The 21440-nt window shown below is 56.0% G+C and overlaps 3 protein-coding genes across 3 annotated transcripts; 1 reads left to right on the plus strand and 2 right to left on the minus strand.

Moving 5' to 3' along the window:
- Window positions 1-2130: 2130 nt before the first annotated feature.
- On the plus strand, window positions 2131-7911 carry COL8A2 (collagen type VIII alpha 2 chain). Its single transcript, XM_042830785.1, has 2 exons — window positions 2131-2216; window positions 5841-7911. The coding sequence occupies exons 1-2, from the start codon at window positions 2153-2155 to the stop codon at window positions 7760-7762; spliced, it is 1986 nt and encodes a 661-aa protein (XP_042686719.1). The 5' UTR covers window positions 2131-2152; the 3' UTR covers window positions 7763-7911.
- A 3081-nt stretch (window positions 7912-10992) lies between these two features.
- Window positions 10993-15670, minus strand: ADPRS (ADP-ribosylserine hydrolase). Its single transcript, XM_042830799.1, has 6 exons — window positions 15451-15670; window positions 14795-14891; window positions 13798-14005; window positions 13510-13694; window positions 13326-13426; window positions 10993-12929 (listed from the first exon to the last, which is right to left on the minus strand). The coding sequence occupies exons 1-6, from the start codon at window positions 15668-15670 to the stop codon at window positions 12637-12639; spliced, it is 1104 nt and encodes a 367-aa protein (XP_042686733.1). The 3' UTR covers window positions 10993-12636.
- Window positions 15671-16560: 890 nt separating this feature from the next.
- TEKT2 (tektin 2) lies at window positions 16561-20966 on the minus strand. Its single transcript, XM_042830772.1, has 9 exons — window positions 20811-20966; window positions 20376-20501; window positions 19616-19821; window positions 19350-19493; window positions 18535-18649; window positions 18136-18243; window positions 17742-17885; window positions 17488-17567; window positions 16561-16867 (listed from the first exon to the last, which is right to left on the minus strand). The coding sequence occupies exons 1-9, from the start codon at window positions 20964-20966 to the stop codon at window positions 16654-16656; spliced, it is 1293 nt and encodes a 430-aa protein (XP_042686706.1). The 3' UTR covers window positions 16561-16653.
- Window positions 20967-21440: the final 474 nt, after the last annotated feature.

A 21440-nucleotide genomic window follows, 5' to 3' on the forward strand; every position in this document is an offset into this window, starting at 1 on the left:
CCTCCAACCACAAGCGCAGGTCCCCCGCAGACCGCCTATATTGACTTAAAAATAATTAGCCTTGGAGTGAGCGGGCGCTGCGCTGCCTGCTGGCCCCGTCGTTAATATTTAAATAACAGCAACCATAAATCAGCCACAGCCCTGTGAACAAGTGCGGGGTTGTGTGAGCGGGGCCGCGCCGGGGGCTGGGACACGGGGCTGGGGGCGAAAGCAGAGAAGGTGCCGGTGCTGCACCGGATGGTGCTGGGAGCACAAGGCACAGCCTGTCTGCGGGGCTCCCTTGGCCCCACGCTCCTGTGAGAACAAGGTGACACTTCTTGTCTCGGCTCTTGGACTCAAAGTGTGAGATTTTTCTCTCCCTGGTGCTTTCATTGCGTGCCAGGGGTTTTTAACACGTCCTGCTCACGCGGTGCTGGGGGAGTGCAGCGGCTGTGCGCTCTGAAGCCGTGCCAGGGGGCTCTGTGCTGTGCCAGGGGTCTCTGTGCCATGCCACCACGCCATACCAGGGGTCTCCACACTGTATCAGGGGGTCTCTGTGCCGTACAAGAAATCTTGGTGCCGTGCCAGGGGTCTCCATGCTGCACCAGGGGTCTCCATGTCATACCAGAAGTTTCTGTGCCGTACCAGGGCTCTCCGTTCCATAACAGAGATCTCTGTGCTGTACCAGGGCCTTCAGGTCATCTCCCCACAGCTGGGAGCATGGGGACCATCCCTGCTGGTGGCACCCAGCTGGCTCCTGGCCCTATGGGAGGAGCAGCTCTGGCTCACAGCCTCCAAAGGATGGACTCATTGCGCAGCTGCTAATAGCAATTAATCAGCGCTGCGTAACGCAGCTCTTGGGCATGAAAGAGCCTCACACACACTGCAGGCACTTTATTCAACATAGAGATCTCCAGATGTCTCCCTTTGGTTGTTATGAAGTCACCAACTGCAAGGACTGGGTGTTGTGGGACCTGCAGCCCCTGGTCCCAAACCTCATCCCAGCCCACGGGGAGTGCTGCGAAATCGCTCAGCTGTGTTAAGGGAGAGCACACATCCCCTTCTGCTCTGGCTGCGCCGTGCCAGGCACTGCTCCCAGGGAGTGGGACAGCCAGGAGCATCCCATGGGGACACTGTGTCACGGGGGGACAGGGCTGGGTAAGGCCTGGGTGCCAGAGAAGAGAGATGGGGAAGGAGGGGATGGGATGAAGTCAGAGCCAGAGGCACGGGGGTCATTCCAGGTAAGGCAAACAAATAAATAGCTGATTCAGGGGTTTGTTCTCCTCTTTTATTTAGCAGAAACCGTATTTTTACAGCTGCAATCCCTTAAAATGGGATTTTTCCCCCCCTTACACAGATCCCTGTAAAATAATGCTTCATAAAGAGAAGCGTTCCTCTGCTAAACCCCACAGACAGACAGCAGCACGGCGCTCCTCCTGCGCTGCCCAGCACCACGCAGAACCCGTCCAACACCTGTCCAGGGAGCAGCCCTGTTCCCTCTGCTTAATTGCTTTAATTTTATTTGTGTTGATGTATTTATTTCTCCCCTCTGCGCCGCAGCTTTCTTCTTTTTCTCACTGCTGTTTCAGCAAAAAACATCCAGGAAATTCCGATGAAATCCCAGCGCGCAGCAGCCCTGCCCCGGCGGGGAGAGGCGAAGAAGGGCTTAATGCTCATTAATTACCACCACGGGTCAATTAATGCGAGGAGGAGGGAAACAACCGGCAAAGCTCCTTGCCATCACATGTTCTTTAAGCTTCCAAAAAGAAGTGCAAATCAATCTGGCAATGAAAACATTGCTGGGGGAGAGGTGTCTGTACAGCTGTTTACATCCAATAAAGCAGGCGCTTCAGGCTGGGGCTGCTGCTCCCACAGGGGTTTTTTCCACGCACCCAGGGGTGCCTAAAACAATGGGAAATTGCACTGGGGGGGGGTTTTGCTCCCTGTGGGGCCTTTCCTAGAGAGCTGGCTGTGCGCTGCTCACCGATCCTCACGGGATGTGGGGCTGCGCATCGCGGTGCTGCCGGGGCCCCCCCTCACTGCTGCTCTGTCCACAGGAGCGTTGTGGAACAGGATGCTGCCGGACGCTGCGGTGCTGCTGCTGCTGCTGCTGCTGGTTGGCCTTCGTGCAGCGGCGGCGGGAGGAGCGGCCGGATACGCGCAGGTCAAGTACATGCAGCCCATGGTGAAGGGGCCCCTGGGACCCCCATTTCGGGAAGGCAAAGGGCAGTACCTCGGTAAGGGGCGCGCTTGGAGGGGTTGGGAGGGGGGGGGTGATGCTGACTGCGAGAGCAGGAGACCTGCCTGCAGCATCCCATAGCGCCCCATGGCATCTCGCTGCATCCCTCAGCCGCTAAGCTCTCCCCATCACACCCAAACCCCACAGTCAGTGCCCTCTGAGCAGGTGCTTCCACCTCTCAAAAAAGCCCAGGAGATTTCAGCAGAGAGAAGCTGAGCCCCTTGGCTCAGGCAGGGGGGTCTCCTGGTTCCTGCCCTGTGCCCCTCCTGGTCACATCCCCCGGTGTCTCACTCTGGGACCTTGTGTAGGAAGCAGCCCCACAGCCCTTTGCTCTCTTCCTCCCATCCTGCCCATTTGCAGTGGCTCTCATCCTCCACCTATCCTGTTTCCCTGCCTGTGTTTCACACCAGCTGGGAAAGGAGAGAGGGCCAAGGCCCGAGCTGGGAGACCCAGCCCAGCACAAAGAGAGCAAGTGAGAGCGATTTCCTCTGCCACACGTGTTAAATCAATCCCCACCAGGCGACATGTGCTGCTTGCAGGGGCAGAGGCGCTGAGGTCATTGCAGGGAGCAGCCAGCCCAGCTGCAGCTTCCAACCGAGCCACAGCCCTTCATAACTGCTGGCTTTGAGCTGCCCTGCTTCCACCTTGTCTGCTTCCACAGAGTGCACACACATCCTGCCTGCTTCCATGCCCTGCATGTATGCATGCACTCCCTGCTTGCCTTTGCTGCAGAGCCCTGCTCTCTTTGTGCCCAGTCGTGCAGCACAGAAGGCACAGGTGGGTCCATCAGTGACCAGACCAGCTCGTTAACTCCACACTCTCTCTGCAAACAGCTAGCACTGAGAGTGGCTGAGTTCCTGCAGCATTTCTTGGCACAGACCGCATGCCAAGGGACCCTAACCCAGCACCCAGGTGATATCTGCAAGTCACAATGGGGGAATGACAAGTGTGACTGAGCCCTACCTTTGGTACCATCACAGCATCTCCTTCTGGAGCCAGCCTCTAGGACGGGGCAGATCCCTTGGGCAGTCCAAGGTGTTAACAGCTACTGGGACTCCCCGGGCTCACTCGGAGCTGGACCCTCCAGGAAGCCCAAGTGTTGGCTCTGGGAGGAGGAACTGGAGAAAGCTCAGCTGCCAGTGGCTGATTTACTGCTGGGAGGAATGGCTTATCAGGAGTTCAGCTCAGCACATGTGTCAGAAAACACACAGCAAAACCTGGAGCTGAAGCGTGCTGGGAGCCCCCGCTCCCTGCCCCCTTCTCAGCTGTTATAGAGCTGCTCTCTGAATCCCAGCCAGAGACACAACCTTCCAGCACAGCCTCACCAAAGAGCAGCACTTCAGCTGCTGATGGTCCTGGATTCAATATCTCCCTGCTGCTTTTCCTGCTTTTTTCCTCCTCCTTCCCCACACGTCAGGGCGGCTTGTCCTACCTCTATGCAGTGGTGGAACAAGCGTGCTGGGGGGCTGCACGGGTGCCAGGCTGGAGTGGGCACAGAGCCACACCGATTCAGGACAGAGCAAAGCAAACAGCATGTGGAGGGCCCCTGCTGAGCCCCCCAGCTTTCAATGCCCAAAATAACAATGGGAAAGATGGAGGCAGGTGGGAATACCGGTAGCTCCCACATCCCTCTGAGCTCCTGTGTAATGGCTCCTTTGGCAAGGCACATCCCTGCTGGCCCCTTGCCCTGCTCAGGACACAGGGCCGTGCCAAGCACTCTGGTACTCCCAAGCCTGATGTAGAAGCTGGGACCCCAACGTGGGGAGGAGCAGGGCCGGTCTTTGGGGCTGCTGGTGCCACCTAGTGAGACGGACAGGGCTGCCTGCCCCGGGGTGCTGAGCAATAGAGTGCCCCCCCCCTCCCCAAATAGAGTCCAGGGTGAATGGATGCAGCCGCGGGCAGGGGACGGCCACTAGGATCCATACAGCAGTGCCCACGCGCTGCGGGGCCGAGGTGAGAGCTCCCAGAACTCCTTCCCCTTCCCCTGCCCCAGCTGGCTCGGAGCATCAGCATTCATGGCAGCTTTGTTCATGCTTCGAGGGGAACACATAACCCCATGCTGCTGCTGTGAAATGCAGAGCTCCGAGACATGCGTCTGTGGTAAGACATGGGCTTTTGAAATCGGATACCGCCGGGGCTGCAATGTCCCAGTTTCTCCCCACTAACGTCCCCGGTTTGGTTTTCCCGTCTGCTTTTTGGCCGCCTGCACGCTGGCAGCCCATGCCTGGCGTTCTGCTGTGCTGCGCCGTGCGGCTGCGTGCGCGCGCTTCTCTCTTCCACGGGCTCAGCTGTAGATCCTTGTTCTGATCCCATGCAAAATGACCTAGAAAATTAATTCTTTTCAAACCGTGGCAAGAGGGAAAAAATAAAACCGGGTTGGGGATGGGGGATGGGGGGTGGGGGGGGGGGAGGAAACACATTGAAATCATTTTCCGGATAAAAATTTTTCCAGAATTCAAGCCCCAGAAATGTGCCTTAGTGCGGCACTTCATGTCTCCCTGCTTTCCCACACCGCTTTCTGGGGTGAGGAGCAGAAACCCAGCAGCAATGCCAGGGCAGATGAGCATTTCCTTAACGCGTGCTGCCAAGTGCCCTGTGCTGCAGCACAGCGCTTGGGCCTGGCTGAGCGGTGGGGATGAGCACTGAGAATGCTTCCATCACCAACAAACACTGGGCACACAGCTGGGACACAGCCGTGGTGCGTTGCTGCTCTCAGTGGAGGCGAACTGCTGCTGTTATGCTTCTCATGTGTCTCAAATCCCCCCGGATCTCCTCCCGCTGACCAGGGGGGGATCAACGCATTGGCAGCTGCTGCCCTGCTCTGGGCTGGGCTGGGTGAGCTCGAGGTGCTGAGGTCTCTGCCCTTCACATTTCTCGTGGCAGTCCTGCCAAGCATTCCCTTCATTCTGAGCTTCCCCAGAGGGATTTTGCTGCGTTCACCCTTTCTCACCCATTCTCCATGTCATGTGTTGCAGCACCCGCCCGCTCTCAGGGGGTGATTTATGCTCACGTCTGCGCTTTTCGCGCGTAGCTGCGGTGGGCATGTAATCCAGCCCCTGCTCGCTTTGTAGTCTCTCAGCCCATTACTTTCTTTCTTATATCCGTTTGCAAAAGAGCTCTATAAATTCTTGAGATGTCAGGCGGCGGCGGCCCGCTCCCAGCTGGGCTGACTCACTTGGACGCGGTCGGGGCTGCGCTTCCCTCGCAGCTATTGGAGCTTTTCCTCCATCCTCAGCGCTTTTTCCTTTGTAAGTTTCTCTCCACCTCGCTGGATGGCGGAGCGGGGCCAGAGAACAGCATTGGCGTGTCTTAACGAGTCGCACATCACCTCTCTGGGTTCTCAAGAACATGTCAGCGTTTTCTTTTTAATCCCAAAAGAGACCCAACCATGCACGGGTCTCCAGGCCTCAACCCATGAGGGAATCATTCAGGTTGAAAAAGCCCTCTGACATCACCCAGTCCAACCCCAACCCATCCCACCGTGCCTGCTGACCGCATCCCTCAGCCCCAGCATGTGGCAAAATGGAGGTGCAGCCAACTGGAGGCACCCCGACACGGCAGCCTGACGTGTCCCCAGCTGGCTGCCGCCCCAGTAAAGCTCCGTGCTCTCTTCTCTCCGCAGACATGCCGCCGCTGCTGCCCATGGACCTCAAAGGGGAGCCAGGACCACCTGGGAAGCCCGGCCCACGTGGCCCCCCCGGACCTCCTGGCTACCCAGGAAAGCCAGGCACGGGGAAGCCAGGCATGCATGGTCAGCCAGGGCCTGCGGGGCCCCCTGGCTTCTCTGGCATCGGGAAACCTGGCATCCCAGGACTGCCTGGCAAAGCGGGTATGAAGGGGATGCCCGGAGCCAAGGGTGAGCCTGGTATGCGGGGAGAGCAAGGGCCCAGAGGACTGCCTGGCCCCCCAGGGCTGCCAGGGCCCGCTGGCATCTCAGTCAATGGGAAACCAGGACCCCAGGGCGGCCCAGGGCTGCCAGGGTTTCGGGGTGAGCCTGGCCCCAAAGGAGAGCCAGGACCCCGTGGGGAGAGAGGGATGAAGGGTGAAAATGGGGTGGGAAAACCAGGGCTGCCAGGGCCACGGGGCAATGGTGGCCCTCCTGGCCCTGCGGGGCCGCCAGGACCTGTCGGCGTTGGCAAACCCGGCCTCGATGGGCTGCCTGGAGCGCCAGGGGAGAAGGGTGACATGGGCCCCCCCGGGGGGCCAGGGGTCAGTGGGGAACCCGGACCTGCAGGGCCACGGGGGCCGCCTGGCATCGATGGGATCGGCGTCCCCGGTGCTGCAGGGGTGCCAGGGATACAGGGCCCTATGGGGCCAAAGGGGGAACCGGGCATCCGCGGCCCCCCCGGTTTGCCGGGCGCCACAGGCTATGGGAAGCCAGGCTTGCCCGGCCTCAAAGGAGACCGCGGGCAGCCCGGGGTGCCGGGAGCCATTGGCGATAAAGGGGAACCCGGAGTCGATGGCGAGCCGGGTGAGCAGGGCCCCGCCGGCATCATCGGGCCACCAGGCCCACCGGGGTCCACAGGGCTGCCGGGCAAGCACGGGCTGCCAGGCCCTAAGGGCGACGTGGGGCCCAGCGGGCCGCCAGGAATGCCAGGGATGCGAGGTGACCAGGGCCCGAATGGCTTCGCAGGGAAACCAGGAGTGCCAGGAGAGAGGGGTCTGCCCGGCTCACAGGGCCCCCCCGGCCCAGCGGGCCCCAAAGGAGAGCCGGGGTTCATCGGCCTCCCTGGGGTGCCGGGGTTGACGGGTGGCCCCGGGCCCAAAGGGGACGGTGGGATCCCGGGGCAGCCGGGGCTGAGGGGCCCCTCGGGCATCCCCGGCTTGCAGGGACCCGCAGGGCCCATGGGGCCTCAGGGGCTGCCGGGGCTCAAAGGGGAGCCGGGGCTGCCCGGTGTTCCCGGCGAGGGGAAGATGGGCGAGCCTGGCGTGGCCGGCCCCATCGGCCCACCAGGAATGCCAGGAACACCGGGGCTCAACGGGCCGCCCGGCCCCCCTGGGCCTCCTGGGCCACCGGGAGCACCGGGGGTGTTTGACGAGACGGGCATCGCGGGGCTGCATCTGCCTGACGGCGGCGTGGAGGGCGCCGTGCTGGGCAACGGCAAGCCGGGCAAGCCGCAGTACGGCCGCGGGGAGCTCTCCGCCCGCATCGCGCCCGCCTTCACCGCCATCCTCACCTCCCCCTTCCCGGCGTCCGGCATGCCCGTCAAGTTCGACCGGACTTTGTACAACGGGCACAACGGCTACAACCCGGTCACAGGGATATTCACCTGCCCCATCTCCGGCATCTACTACTTCGCCTACCACGTGCACGTCAAAGGGACCAACGTCTGGGTGGCTCTTTATAAGAACAACGTGCCCGCCACCTACACCTACGATGAGTACAAAAAAGGCTACCTGGACCAGGCGTCGGGCAGTGCCGTGCTTGAACTGAAGGAGAACGACCAGGTCTGGGTGCAGATGCCCTCCGACCAGGCCAACGGGCTGTACTCCACAGAATACATCCACTCCTCCTTCTCTGGGTTCCTGCTTTGCCCCACATAACGGCTGTTGGGCGCATTTCCTTTTCACACACTTTAGCCATAAACTGTCATTTTTTTTTTGGTTGGTTTTTTTTTTTTTTAATATTTTTTTTTTTTTTTTTTTAATGAATACAAAAAGAAAATCACTGGGAAGAACGCGCAAGCCGTTGTCGCGGGACATTGCTTCACGCTGTTTGATCCATGAGTCGAGAGGGTCATCAGAAAGGAGAAGTTTTTCTTTCTTCCTTTCTTTTTAGGGGCAGGAGGAAGGGAGGGAGGGAGCAACTTTCTCAGCAAAGTGTATTTGGAATAGATTTTCCCCTAGTGACTGCACATCAAACACAGGAACTCGCTTGGGATGGCAAGGATCTGGTAATGCAGCATGTTGCTCCGTGATCCAGAGAGGACTGGAGCGGACCCCTCCAGTCTACAATTAGTGCCCTCGTTTCCCATTCTGAGTTCAGTCAAATAAACGCAGCCGATGTGGTGGATGGTGTGTTTGCTAACCAGCACGGGGTCCCAAGCACTTACCACAAACGCATACAGCAGCAGAGATCCTTGCTGGGTTGAGGATTTCCTTCCCAAACCATCCGATGTCCAAGTTCCAGTCTCCCTGATGCCTGTTTCTTCAAGCTGCTTTGAAGCAGTGTCTGATTCACTCCGGATCCAGTGTGGTTGGATTTACAGTCAGAGAACGTGGAACACTATGCATAAGCACCTTCTTAGAATAAGTAAATATTATTTTTTAGCCCTTCCCCAGCATATTTAGGAACGAAACCATCCAGGCATCGGTCTCTGGGAGGACGACAGCCTGTTGCAGGGACACTGGGACCCTTGGGTCCTCTCTCGCATTAACCCAGCAAGCCTGAGAGCTGCTCCTATCCCGCACGTTTCTCTGCAGCCCAAAGGCTTGGCCTCGCAGCACGTCACTCCATCCAACACAACGGCACCGCGATGTGCCAGCAGATGGAGTTCAGCTTTCCTGCAGGTGCCAGCCTGCTTGTGCTGTCCCACTCCTTCACCACGCGTCAGCTTTCACACTGGTGTTTCCCATCTTCTCTTTCTTTCAACCGAGGAGCAGCCATCACTCCGACCTTCCATTCCGTCGTCACACAGCGGTGCTATGACCTGCTTAAGTTACGTACCAGCGTAGTGCAATATGGTGCTGTGAATGCGCCGTTCCAGGTGCGTTCCTCTGCTAAAACATTCCCATGTGTCATTGCCACTTTGTTCCCTAATGCTTGAAGATGTCACCGACCCAAACAGGAGCTGCAAGGTTTTGGGGAAGGAACGTGGGATGCTGACCGCGTGGCTGCTCTGTCCTTGCTGGCGGGAGGAATCAAACTGTTGCTTTGCAGGTTTTCTCATGGCAGAGCAGCAATCGCCACTTGCACGTAGAGAAAAGCAGTTCTCATCCCAGGAAGCTGCATGCTGCTGGAGGCAATCCGCTGCGTGTCCCTCTGCAAGGGAACATCCCCGAGGAAACAGCGACGATTTGGTCACCAGCTGAGCAGCTGGCAGCCTTACATTTCCCTAAAGCCTTCTCTATGGCCAAAGAAACAAAATGTAGCAAGAATGAGACTTGGGGCTGTTCTTCAGATGGACTGTACAAAATATTTAAACAACTTTTCTTTTTTTTTTTTTTTTTGGTTGGTTGGGTTCTTTTTCTTTTCCTTAAGCCTGTCACGTGTTTCTGCCTCTTGCCATGCAGGGCTTCCCCATAAAAACACCCCGGCCCTGCATAGAAGAAACACGAAGGTGTAAAGCTGAAGGGGCAGCAGCTGGGGCTGGCATCTCTCCCCACGGTGGTTTTGCTCTGTGCAGAGCTGCAAGTCGTGGCGTGATGAAACTTTCTCAAGTTGAAACGCAGCCCCAGAGCTCTGATGCCACTGGACCTCGTAAGTCCTGGAAGCAGGGAGGTGCCAGGCCTGTTGGGTTCTGCTCACAGCCGGTTATTTCCCAGCAGGAACAGGAGCCAAAACAAAAATCCCAAAATGTCCAAGTGGAAGCTCGAATGCTTTCCTCAAAGCTGGGAGGAGGGCTCAAGGACAGAGCCTGTGTCTCTGGGTCTCCTCCACTGCAGTGATTCCTGGGGATACAGCACAGACTGGAGCTGCTGAGGTGGGATCCCAGCACGCTGCCCTGCAGCACAGTGATGTTGTGCAGTACCTGCAGGAGGCCAGCAGATTCCACGCGCTCCCAGCTGCAAGCTCAAGTCCTCTTCCTCAACAAAGCGACTTATTTATACTGTGTTCTAACCTACATTCAGCCTTTCTGCTCTGTTCTGGTTTACCGCACACGTCGTGTTCTGGCAAGAAAAAAAGACAGTGTCACCAAAAAACCAGGATCCCCCTGAGCGCTGTAGATATTGTTTTGCAACCTCTCCCTTCACACGCACGGCCATCAACCGTCACCAACCTGCATCACCTGCTGCATGCAGAAGCAGAAAGGCAGAGCTGTGACACACGCACACACGTGGGCTCCGAGAACGAAGCAGAGGACGAGGGGCTGCTCACCAGGCCAAGATGTTCTGCAGGACTGAGCGTGTGAGATCCGCCAGCAGGAAGGACTGCTGTGCGGTGTGTGAGCGTGTGGGATTCTGGTTTCGGTCACACTCAAGAAAACAGGTTGGGTTGGATGAAGTAGGTCGATTTTTAATGATGAAATCTGCATTACAATGTGCATTTTTATATACAAATCCTTACTATTTTTTTTTTTTTAATTCGCCTCTAGTATCTCCATTTCTAACCTAGTATATAGAGGTTTCTAGTTTTGTAAATACTTACTACATGCACTGTCTGCCATAGTAAAAGTTGGTTTAAAATGCACTCTTTTTGTGATCAGAAACTGGCCTTCTCTTCAGAACTAAAACTGCAGTACTTGATTGTATTGACAAACCATCAATAAAACTTATTGTACAAAGCTGGGGCTGGCGGTGCCTTCGTCCTCCTCGCCCCCCAGAGCTGTGGGCACAGGACAGGAGAGCACAGCTGTGGGGCAGAGCTGAACGTTTCAGTCTTTCATGGCTGGCCTAAAATGGGCTCTGTTTTTTAAACAGGAAACTTCAGTCCTTCGTGAGTTCCAAACACTTGAAAATTCTCCAGCTCCTTTAACAGGAAAAATGTCTTTTTTTAAATAGCTCTGTGGATATGTTGACATCTCTGGCAGGAAAATGTGAAAAATCTGACATTTTACACCTCAGAGCCGCAGCACAATACATAAATATACAAAAGAGCAAAATTCCACACCATCTCAGAACAAGATATTCATTTAAACAAGTAAAACCCATTAAAGCATCACACACAAGACTGGCACTTGAAGGAAGCAGAGGCAGGAAGGTCTGGAATGACCCCACACACCCAGATGTTCCACACGTGCATGCAGTCCAAAACACACAGCAGCCACGAGCTGTGACCAAAAGCAGCAAACTCCATTTGTGCACAACATTCACGTGCCACTGCCACAATCCAAGAGATAACAGGGTTACGTTGCCACGTTCACATTTACAAGCACTTCCATATGACGACTGCTTGCCTCTTCCCTTTTGGTTTTAATGATTAGAAGCTTGTAACCCTCTTCAGACGTGCCATGCACAAGCTGTTATTCCCTTTCTGACCAGCTCCCTTGGGCAAAAGTTTCAAGATTTTCAACTCTGGAACAACACAGCTGCACTGGAATATTCTCACCCATCAGTACCAGCTTCAAATCCCAATGTTTTGTCATCTTTTAACCTTTCCCTTTATTTTCAGATGCTTTTCACAGAGAATAAGAGTTCAGAAGCTATGAGAAGCAACTCCTGCTTTCAGCTGAAGCCATTTCTGTCACTGACTGCAGCAGAACCAAGAATTCAGTCCTTGCTTAACACCATGTTTCACAATTTTTATTTTTAAATAGCAATCTCCCTCGGGACATTCACAGGGCAGAATTAAAAGCACAGAATGTGAGGATTAGAACTAAGAAATGGCTGGAGTAGCTGCAGAAACGTGAGGCAGCTATCTAAGGGAAGACAAAGTGCAGTCAGTCAGGGCAGTGCCAGGCAGATTGCAGAGCAAAGGGCACCAAAGGGACATCATCAATGATCCCTGCCTAAAGGAGGGGGTTGGAACTACAGGATCTAAAGATCCCTTCCAACCCAAACCATTCTAGATTCCATTCTTCTTCCAGCAGTAACAGTTTGCCTACTGGGATTCCGTGTGCAGGCACCAAAGGCATCTCTTCAAACGCCACTGGCAGTGCAAAGAAATCCCTCCTCCCATCTCAGGCACTTTTCATTCTGCCTTTAATGAAGTGAACCTCCCTGTGAGCTCTGCTCTGCAGCATCCTCACTCCGCGCTGAAGGAGGCAACCTGTCCCCACACACAGCAAATCCTCCAGCTCTCCCATGGCTGCTCCTCTGGAGGCTCCCACCCCGATCCTCTTGCTTGTCAGTTGAGAATGAACGCTCACACCTGTCAGTGTTTTAAGGACGTGCATCCCATGAAAACCAATGCTGGACACGTTGCTACCAACAGAAATGAAGGACGTGGCAGTAGAGGAAAATAGTAAAAAAAAAAAGTCTGTGGATTCAGACACCACCTAGGAATAACAAAATGACAGATACAGAAGGGTGGGCCAAAGCAAGCAGCAGCCTTATAAAACTTGATGCTCTTGTACTTCAGAGATGCTCCCACTGTCCAGGGCACCACATGCAGCCGCTTCCCAGCACAACTGTCAGTGAAGGCTACGTCCCATCTCTTCAATCCCAGCTGGTGCTTCCACCTCTCTTCTCACAGCAGCAGGTGTTTCCTCAATGGAGGCTCGCTGCATCTGCATGGCACGGATCCACCACCAACTTTATGACCAGAAAAGCAGAGGCAACCACCTGCTTTGCCTTCTGGACACACACTCCCTTCAGGCTCAGAGCCGTTGGCAGTACAGTTCATGTAAGCTATCTGCCATCTTCTGTGTCTCTTGAAAAGCTTCGCAGCTCTGCTCCCAACTTGGGGGTATCTGTTCTTCCCCATAATAAGCCCCTGCAATGGCTCCTGCCATGGTAGCAATGGTGTCTGTATCTCCACCCAGAGAGATACAGTAGATGATGGTCCTCTGCAGGTTGTTGTAGTGCTCAGGAATATCTGGGTCAGCTTCCATGCAGCGCAGGAAGGAGTAAATGGCAGTGGGGACAGACCTCAAAGCAGCGATGCCATTGCCTGTTAACAAAACCAATCAGCTCCAGTGCTGCACAACACTCTTGTCCTCTTCCCCACAGAAGTACCCCTTCCCTTTTCACTGCCACGTCCCATTGCCAATCACCATCAATCCCGTGCTACTGATTTTATCACCACAAGGAGCAAAACTAAATTTGCAGGAGACTCCCCCCAGTCCCCCAGTACTGCTCCCACCCCAGAGAACATCCCAGCTACATCAGAATAGGCTGGCAGGACACATTTACTTAATCCTATCCAACATTACGATCTGAGAGCCATTAAGATGAGATCTTAGAATATTAAGAAATATTATTCAAGATAGTTTTTGGTAGCAAGACAATTTTCTTCCCACAAACAGAGGGAAGGAGTCGCTGGGTTGGAACTCGAAGAATTGCATACCTAATTCAAACAATACATCTGCTTTGGGAACACTGCTGAGCTCCAAAAATTCCTTTATTTTCTTCAGACGCCTCGAAAATGGTAAGTCCTCAAATCCCAGCCTGGAAACAAGAGTGCAACAAGGGAGAGAGGCTGTGAAGAGTCAGAGTGAACTGTGGGGTGGGCGCTCCGCACAGCTACTTACGCTCGGGCATCAGTAAGAGACTTATCATCTGCCTCCACGTCCTCCATGTGGCTGATGAGCTGCTCAAGGAAGGTCTCCCTGCTGACCTCTCCCTGCAAGGCGAGATGCACCGCCAGGGCCTGCAGGATGGCCCCGTTGTAGCCCAAGGAGTTGGCGTGGGTCAACTCAGCACTGAGCTTTGCAAACTGTGAACGAAAACGTATCATTAGCAAAGCCAAGTGAGAGCAGAGCGGGACCCAGCCAGCAGCAGGCAGTCACAGAGCCAGGGCGCCCCAGGGAGCACAGTACCTTCTTAACATCCTGAACATCCCAATAGGTGAGCGGAATGCCTGCAACCCTCATGGCACCACCATTGCCGTAGGAGCCTTTCCCATTAAATTGAGCTCTTGCTGGCTCAAACACATCGCTGCACTTGGGGCTCAGCAGCTTCTTAAAGACATTGACAACAGCCATCCCATAGCCCCTGTTGGGTTCCTTCTTGTACTCCTCAGCAAACCTGCGTGGGCAAAGACAGCAGCAGTTACACAGGCGAAAAAGAATTTGTGGAGTTTCCAAATGCAGGTGAGTTAACAGCATAGGGACCACTCTGTGATAGCCATGGCTCAACTGATTCAGCTCTGCAGGAAGAGAATGTCACTTCCAAAAAATGGTGTGAAAAGAGGGGAGGGTGCATGAATGGTGTACAGACATCTCCCACAACCCACTTGTTTCCTTCTCCACATTTCTTTGAAATAGGAGCAAACTCGAAACATTTCCCTGGGTCAAAACCACAAAGAAAGTCTTTTGTTCGAGTTCAATGGAAGTGTTTTCTAAACAAATAAATGCTCTCCCTTAAGTGGAACCAAATGCTACCAGGGCTGTGGATCCAAAAGGGAAATGGATCATAAACAAACTGAGGCTGACCTCACTAATATTCACCAGCTAAATTAAGTACAGACATAAATAGCAACAAACAAACATGTAAGGAGATGCTTTTCGTCCAGGCGTTATCTTCCACAAAGGTGGCTGCATGTATGGGGCTCCAATACAGAATGGCAAAACAGCAAGTCCCACCCCGCTCCATTCCAAAGCACATTTGGAACTGACATTAGAGCTAACGATGCTGGATGCTCCAGGACAGAGCACACAATAAATTCCAGGGTCATCGCTCTTGTTTTCTCCACAAATTAGCAATGACTCTGCCTGAGCTCTGTCCCCTTTTGCAGAGTTACACGATGGCTTCATTTTAAGCGTCTGACACACAACAAGTTTTGCTCTCGCTGGAAGCCCCAGCTGCAGCCCTCACCTCTTGGCCATGTCAACTTCATCGAACTCCCTCTTGGCCAGCAGTGACTGCACCACAGATCTGCTCATGGCCGTGTCATCCGTGTAGGAAAGCGTTTCTGAAACAGAGAGTTACAACTTCATGTGATCATTCAGCTCACAGCTCCCTGCGAGCACCGCCTGCCCGTAGGGCTGCAGCGCTGCTGGAGGACACGCGGCACCCTGAGCTGTGTTCATTGAGCAGCCAGGATCAGAGCAGGAGAGGCGCCGGCAGCACAGACAGGATGCAAAGTGCTGCAAGGCAATAAAGCCAAGGGACGCGTGTTCTCCTCCAGGTACATGGGGACAAGTGAGAGATCACAGAATGGCCGGGTTGGAATGGACCTCAAGGATGATGAAGCTCCAACCCCCCGCCACACACAGGGCCACCAACCTCCGCATCTCACAGCAGCCCAGGCTGCCCAGGGCCCCATCAACCTTGAACACCTCCAGGGACGGACGGGGCATCGCAGCCTCTGTGCAGCTGTTCCAGCACAGCTCCCCTTCGCTCTCCGTTACAGATCCGTTTCTCCATGTCGCAGCAGCACCGCACACCCGTTACCTTACGTTACCTTACGTTACGTTTCCCCCCGCTCCCCGCACCGTTTCACATCCCGCCCCGCCCGCCGTTCCTCCCACCTCTGCGGGCGCTCCCGGCCGGCTCCCCTTCAACGCCCGGCGGCTCCAGGCCGCGGAGAAAGCTCAGCAAATCGGGCAGCTTCACCACGCTCCTGCCCTCGAAGACGGCTCCCAAGCAGTCGCCCAGCAGCGCGCCGGCCAAGCAGCCCCGGAAGCGGGCGGGAGGAGGCCGAGGACGGGACACCGCCGCGCGCCCGGAGCCCGCGCCCGCTGCCGCCATCTTGAGTCGTGCCGCCACCGGGCCGGAAGCAGCGCCCCCTTGCGGCGCGGAGGGCAGCGCGCTGCCGGCTGAGCGCTATGGAGCCGCATGGGGGTCAGAGGATCATGGAGTCACGGAATCACAAGGTTGGAAACGACCTGCGAGATCACCCGGTCCAACCGCCCTCCCGTCACCCCGCTGCCACAGGCACTCGCAGCTCCTCATCCAGACGCCTCTCGAGCTCTGCCAGGGATGGCGACTCACCACCTCCCTGTGCAGCCATTGCAGCGCCTGACCGCTGAAACAGTTCCTCCTTATGTCCAACCTAAACCTCCCCATCACAACCTGCAGCCATTTCCTCGGGTCCTGCTTGTTTCATGGGAGAAGAGGCCAAACCCCTCCTCACCACAGCCTGCCTTCAGGAAGCTGCAGAGCGCACTGAGGTCTCCCCTGAGCCTCCTCTTCTCCACACTGAACAACCCCAGCTCCCTCCTCAGATCCGCACTCCAGACCCCTCACCAGTTTCATTGCTTTTCTCTGGACACGTTCCAGGTCTCTCTTGTAGTGAGGAGCCCAAAACTGAACACCGTACTCAAGGTGCGGCCTCACCAGTGTCACAGAACCATAGAATCACAGTGCTGAGCACAGGGGATGACGGCCTCCCTGCTCCTGCTGGCCGCACTGTTCCTAATGCAGGTGCTGCTGGTCGCGCTGTTCCTGTGCAGTGGGGCAGATCAGTGCATCTGAGTTCAGACCCCCTGGAAAACCCATCAGAGTACAGGAATCCCAAGCCCTGCTTCTGTTCCCAGCACAGAAGGGCTGAGGCAGAACCGCCCAGGGCACACGATGGGCTCAGCCGCTACAAAACGCTTCCAGTGCACCGCAGCCGCTCTGGCAGACACTCTTTATTATTGGAACGCTCCTTGGAGCACACAGAACAGACGGTTATAGAACAAACCAGGGCAGTCAGGCCAATCCTGGAGCACCCAGGTGCTCACCCTGCCTTATCCCAGCTCCAGCTGCCCGGCTCTGGGTGGGGATGGCACGCGGTTCGTGGTGCGGTTGAAGGAATCCACCTGAGGTACAAACTTCTCAGCGGGCACCACGAGCTTCCTGCGGCTGTCCATGCACTTGTGGTCCAGCACCAGGGAGTGGGCTTTGTAGGCCATGTCGGTCTGCACGCGGTGCAGCTGTCGGTACAGAGCATCCAGGGCATCCCTGGGAACAAGGAGATGGGAGCTAGATGGATTCACACCCAAAATGGATGGGAAGCACGTGGCCTTTGCCTTTGTTTGAAGAGCTGAAGCACCACATCCATCACCAGCACCACCCCATGGGCTCCATCACTGCCCCATCCCTGGGGGTGTTCAAGAGCAGGTTGCGTGGGGGCTTGGGCAACCTGGTCTAGTACCTGATCTGGAGGTTGTTAGCCCTGTGGCAGGGGGTTGGAATTTGCTGATCCTTGGGGTCCCTTCCAACCCAATGTGATTCTATGATGCCATCATATTTCTTGGGGCATCGCAGCAGCATTGTTTGGGTCTGTGAACAGCTGGGACCCCTCTCCACCCTCCGGCACACACACCTTGACCCTTGCCCGCAGCCCACTGCCCAGAGCAGCTCCCACCAAACCCAACCATATCTCCATTCCTCCTCTGAACAGACACGAGTTCTGAAACGCGGCCCCTGGAAGCACCGGGTACCACATCCCTAGGGAACCTGCTTTGGCAGGGGGGTTGGTCTCGATGATCTCTGGAGGTCCCTTCCAACCCCTGCAATTCTGTGATTCTCACACAGGCAGTGCTGTGCCACCGCCCTGATGCACAGAGGAGGAGACTCACTGCGCCTCTTCGAGCTTCAGCTTCAGAGCACGGATCGATCCTTCCAGCTGGTGGACCTCATCTGTGAGCCCGTACTGCACCTGTGATGTGATGGAGACGCCCATGGCAGTGAATAGGGCCGACTCCCTGCTTTACAAAGGCCACAGATCTGCATCCCCCTGCTGGCCCGCATGGCATTTTCTAGGGAGTGCAGCCACACCTCAAACAAGGACCATCCTGTTGGGTTCCCCAGTCCCTGGTGACAGGGCTGATACCTGATCCCGGCAGAGCTCCACGTTGGGCCGGTAGCTGCGCGTCTCCAGGCGGCTGTGTGCCACTTTCAGGTCCTGCATTTTCCTTCGAAGATCCTCCTCCAGGCGTCGGATGTCCTCTTCCATCTCAGCAATTTCCTCCAAGGTCTAAGGTAAAAAAAGACACGTATCCTAAGGGACAGCCACAGTTCCCTGTAGGAGACAGACTAGGAAACAGCCCCCAATTGCTATTGGCTTTTATGTGCTCTGAATGCATTTTAAACGGAGCTGATGGGTGCTGAACCTCCCTGCTCATGGCTTTGCAGGCAGAGCAGGCATAGTGCTGCTATGGAGCACAGGACCTCTTCTGCATTCAATCCCCACCCGAGGCTGTGGCTGATAGATGAGCCCCATTTACATTTTGCTCCTGCCATTTCAGCTCATCGTAGGCTCTCTCCATGTCTCTGATCCTCTTGCGCAGGGCAAACTCTGTGGCCACACGCTGAGCCTCCAGCTCGTTGTTTGTCTGAAGAGAGAACAGATTCCAAGCACACACATCTGGAGGGGCTCTCCCTCCCAGCAGCTGCTGCTGTGATGGTCACATTGATGGTCACATCCGACACGGCTCCCCGTGAGGTTGGGACAAGCAAAGCCATCCAGGCTGTGTCTGCTGGAAGGTCCCACAGCCAAAAGGAACAGCAGCGATGGATCGCTGTGAGTCTTCCAGGCTGCTGGGTCTGCTGCACCCTCTGCACAGCCCAGGTCTTCTTTTTAAACAGGAGGGCACCAGTAATTCACTCCCCAGGGGCTAATTTACCTGGGCAATGGAAAGCACTATTGCTTCTCGGAGCTTAGTCGAGGCTTTCATTTCCTCCTCAGCATGATCTTTGTTGTACTGGCTATTCTGTTCCCACTCACCAACCGCAGTTGATCTAGGAACAAATCAGCAGTTGTGAAAATAAGTGGAGTGTCTGCAAGGCAGTTCAAAGGGAACCACCTGCTGCAGGCCACGAAGGCTTTCTGCAGTGCAGAATGCTTCAGGAATTTGGAGGTCGCATTCTGTCTGATCTCAGTGCACCAGCTGGAGGCCGCTGCCCCGCGGCTCCTGCACTGAGCCCAACATCTGCTCCAAATGGGGACACATCCAAAGCACGCTATGAAAGGCCACCAAGTGAAAAATGTGCAGCAGCTCTCCCATAAAGCCTTGCTGGGGGCTGATACTGCTTACTGTCACCTACAGCCGAGCGTAGGGAGGCAGGGCAGCCAGCTTCTGTTTTTGCAGTGACAATTTTGATAACCTGTTCACCGTTTGCGCTCCAATTTTCTGCACTACAGAGATGTTATTTATTTGATGGTGATGGTGGTTTGAGCTCGGTGTGCCCTGACATCCTGGGATCTGATAGCAGCACACATCGCCAGCCATCAGCTCGCTACGGGCATGGATTAAGAAAGGTCTGATATCCAACAGGTCTGTGGCTTCACAGCCCAGGACTGACAGCAAATCCCAGCTCCTGCACTGAGCTCTCAGTAACTGCACTCATCAGCCAGGATGCAGCACGGGAAGGAGAAGCATCCTTGGGCTCTGGAAAGCACTCGCACGGATCTGGACAGAAGCACAGGCTCTTTACTCACCCGTTTGGGATCCGAGTTGGGTTGACCTTGAAGGAGATGTTGGGAGAGTTCACACTCAGGGATAAACACGTGCGGTCTATTTCCAGCGCTTCCATCTTGCCGCGGTGGTCGAAGCTGAGCTGCTGGCGGGCTTCCTGCAGGAGGCTGCAGAACGCAAGGCTGGGGTCACAGGGAGCACAAGGAGGAGTGCAGCTCCCCACCTCCAAAGCCTTTCAATCACGTCCTCTATCATCTCCGCGAAACCAGCAGCGTGCTGTTTGCCTCACCAGAGCCGTTCGAAGGCTTCTTGCACTCTCTGCTGCAGCTCCTTCTTGGTTCTGTCGATCACCTTCACCTCTTTGTGCAACTCCTCCTCCACAGGATCCCTCACCACATCGATGGCGCGGCGGCCGTCGCGGAGCGTCAGGCACTCCGTGGCCACATCCAGGGGCAAATTCTTGGCCTGCAGGGCGCGTTCTGCTGCTTCCTTCACCTGCAGGGAGCACTGGGCTGTGGGGCGGTTCTCCTTCAGGGATGGGAGAAGAGGAAGAAGGAAACCCACCCCCACCCTCGGTAAGAGGACCGGCCGCCGCCTGCATCGCAGTTCTGGAGCTCTCAGCAAATCTGGAAGGAAATCTGCAGGAGCCAAACACAGCGGCGCTCCGCGTGCGTTGGGTCAGGGCTCAGACCCTGCCGGAGGCCCAGGGCTCCAAACGGAGCAGCCTGCGGGTTTAGAACTGAAAGAAGCAGAGACTGACCCCGCTGACATTCTCCATTTCAAATCAAACCTTTTCAGATCGTGGTTTGAATGTATTTCTTGTTATCCTTGAAAGATAAAAACGAGGCAAGAACAGGAGCAGGCAGCACACAGCTCAGCCGAGAACATCAGGATGTAATTTCATCAGGTATCCATCCTGGAATACCTGTGACAAGCCCCCACCATCGGGCACCATCTGGGCCTACGCACTGCACGAGGCAAGCCTCAATTATTTAACATCCCGTGTTGAAAGCGTGGTTCATTTCCAGCCATCTGTCTTCCCAACATACCTTGGCCAAAGCATTGATTTCCTCATCTATGTCTGCAAGGCATTTGTCCAGGGTCTCCTTCCATCTGTTCACACTGCTGATTCGTTCAGCCAGGCGGGTTTGGTTGTCGTGTTCATCCCATTTCGCCTGGAATTGGAAGAAAAGCGCCCTGAGCTGTTGGTTGTTGTTACTTTTTGAGACCAAAATCTGAAACTTGCCGAAGCCTTTCCTGCTTCCAGGATGGATGGAGCTCTCTGTAACGCATCGCTTGGTCTAACAGTGATCAGGAAGAGCAGATGGGGCAGAAAGCGATGCGAGTTGCCAAGGGCACGAGAGTCCCACCCTCTGCAAGGGGATTCGGGAGGCTCTCACAGGTGAAGCCTTCTCCCCTCCCCCGCTACACCTGGGTTCTCTCCTGTCCTCTCGGCACCTTTTGGGCCAACCCGGGGCTCCCACCTGGTTGTTGGTTTCGCTGCGCAGGGCTCTGGCTTCCTGCCGGATCTGATGCGACGCGGAGCGTTGGCTCTCAGCGTCGGCGGAGATGAGGCGGGCGTTGGTGTCCCAGTCGGGCACGGTGAACCGCTGCCCCGGTTTGACGCTCAGCGCTGCCATCTCGCAGAAGGGGCGACTGGAAGGGAGCGGGACGTTCGTTGCGTTTGTTCGCGGAGGTTTATCGTGCGGAAGCGGTATCTGCATCCCCAGAAAACCGCTCCGATGGGGGCAGCTCGGCTGCACGGCCACGTCCGGCCCCGGGAGCACCGCGCTCTGCACGGGCGGCTGTCGGCAACTCGCGGTGCCGCTTCGCTTTCGGGGCTGCCGCCGTTCTCGGGGTGCACGGAAACCACGGGAGGGGCTCAGAGCAGCCGAGGGGACCGCAGCCCCCGCTCTGGGCAGACACGGGGGGGGGGGAGGAGGAGGAGGAGGAGGGACGGGACACCCCGCGTGCCCTCAGTGCCGAGAGGCGGCGGGATTGGAGCGGGATTGGAGCTCCTCCCGTACCGCTGGGAACAAACGGGCCGGAGCTGAGAGCTGGGAAGGGACGCAGCCCCCGCAGCCCCCGCAGCCCCCGCAGCCCCCGCAGCCCCC

The sequence above is a fragment of the Centrocercus urophasianus genome, unplaced genomic scaffold (assembly GCF_019232065.1).
Source record: "Centrocercus urophasianus isolate 14NV4802_14NV808 unplaced genomic scaffold, USGS_Curo_1.0 seq_100, whole genome shotgun sequence".
Classification (NCBI taxonomy): Eukaryota; Metazoa; Chordata; class Aves; order Galliformes; family Phasianidae; genus Centrocercus; species Centrocercus urophasianus.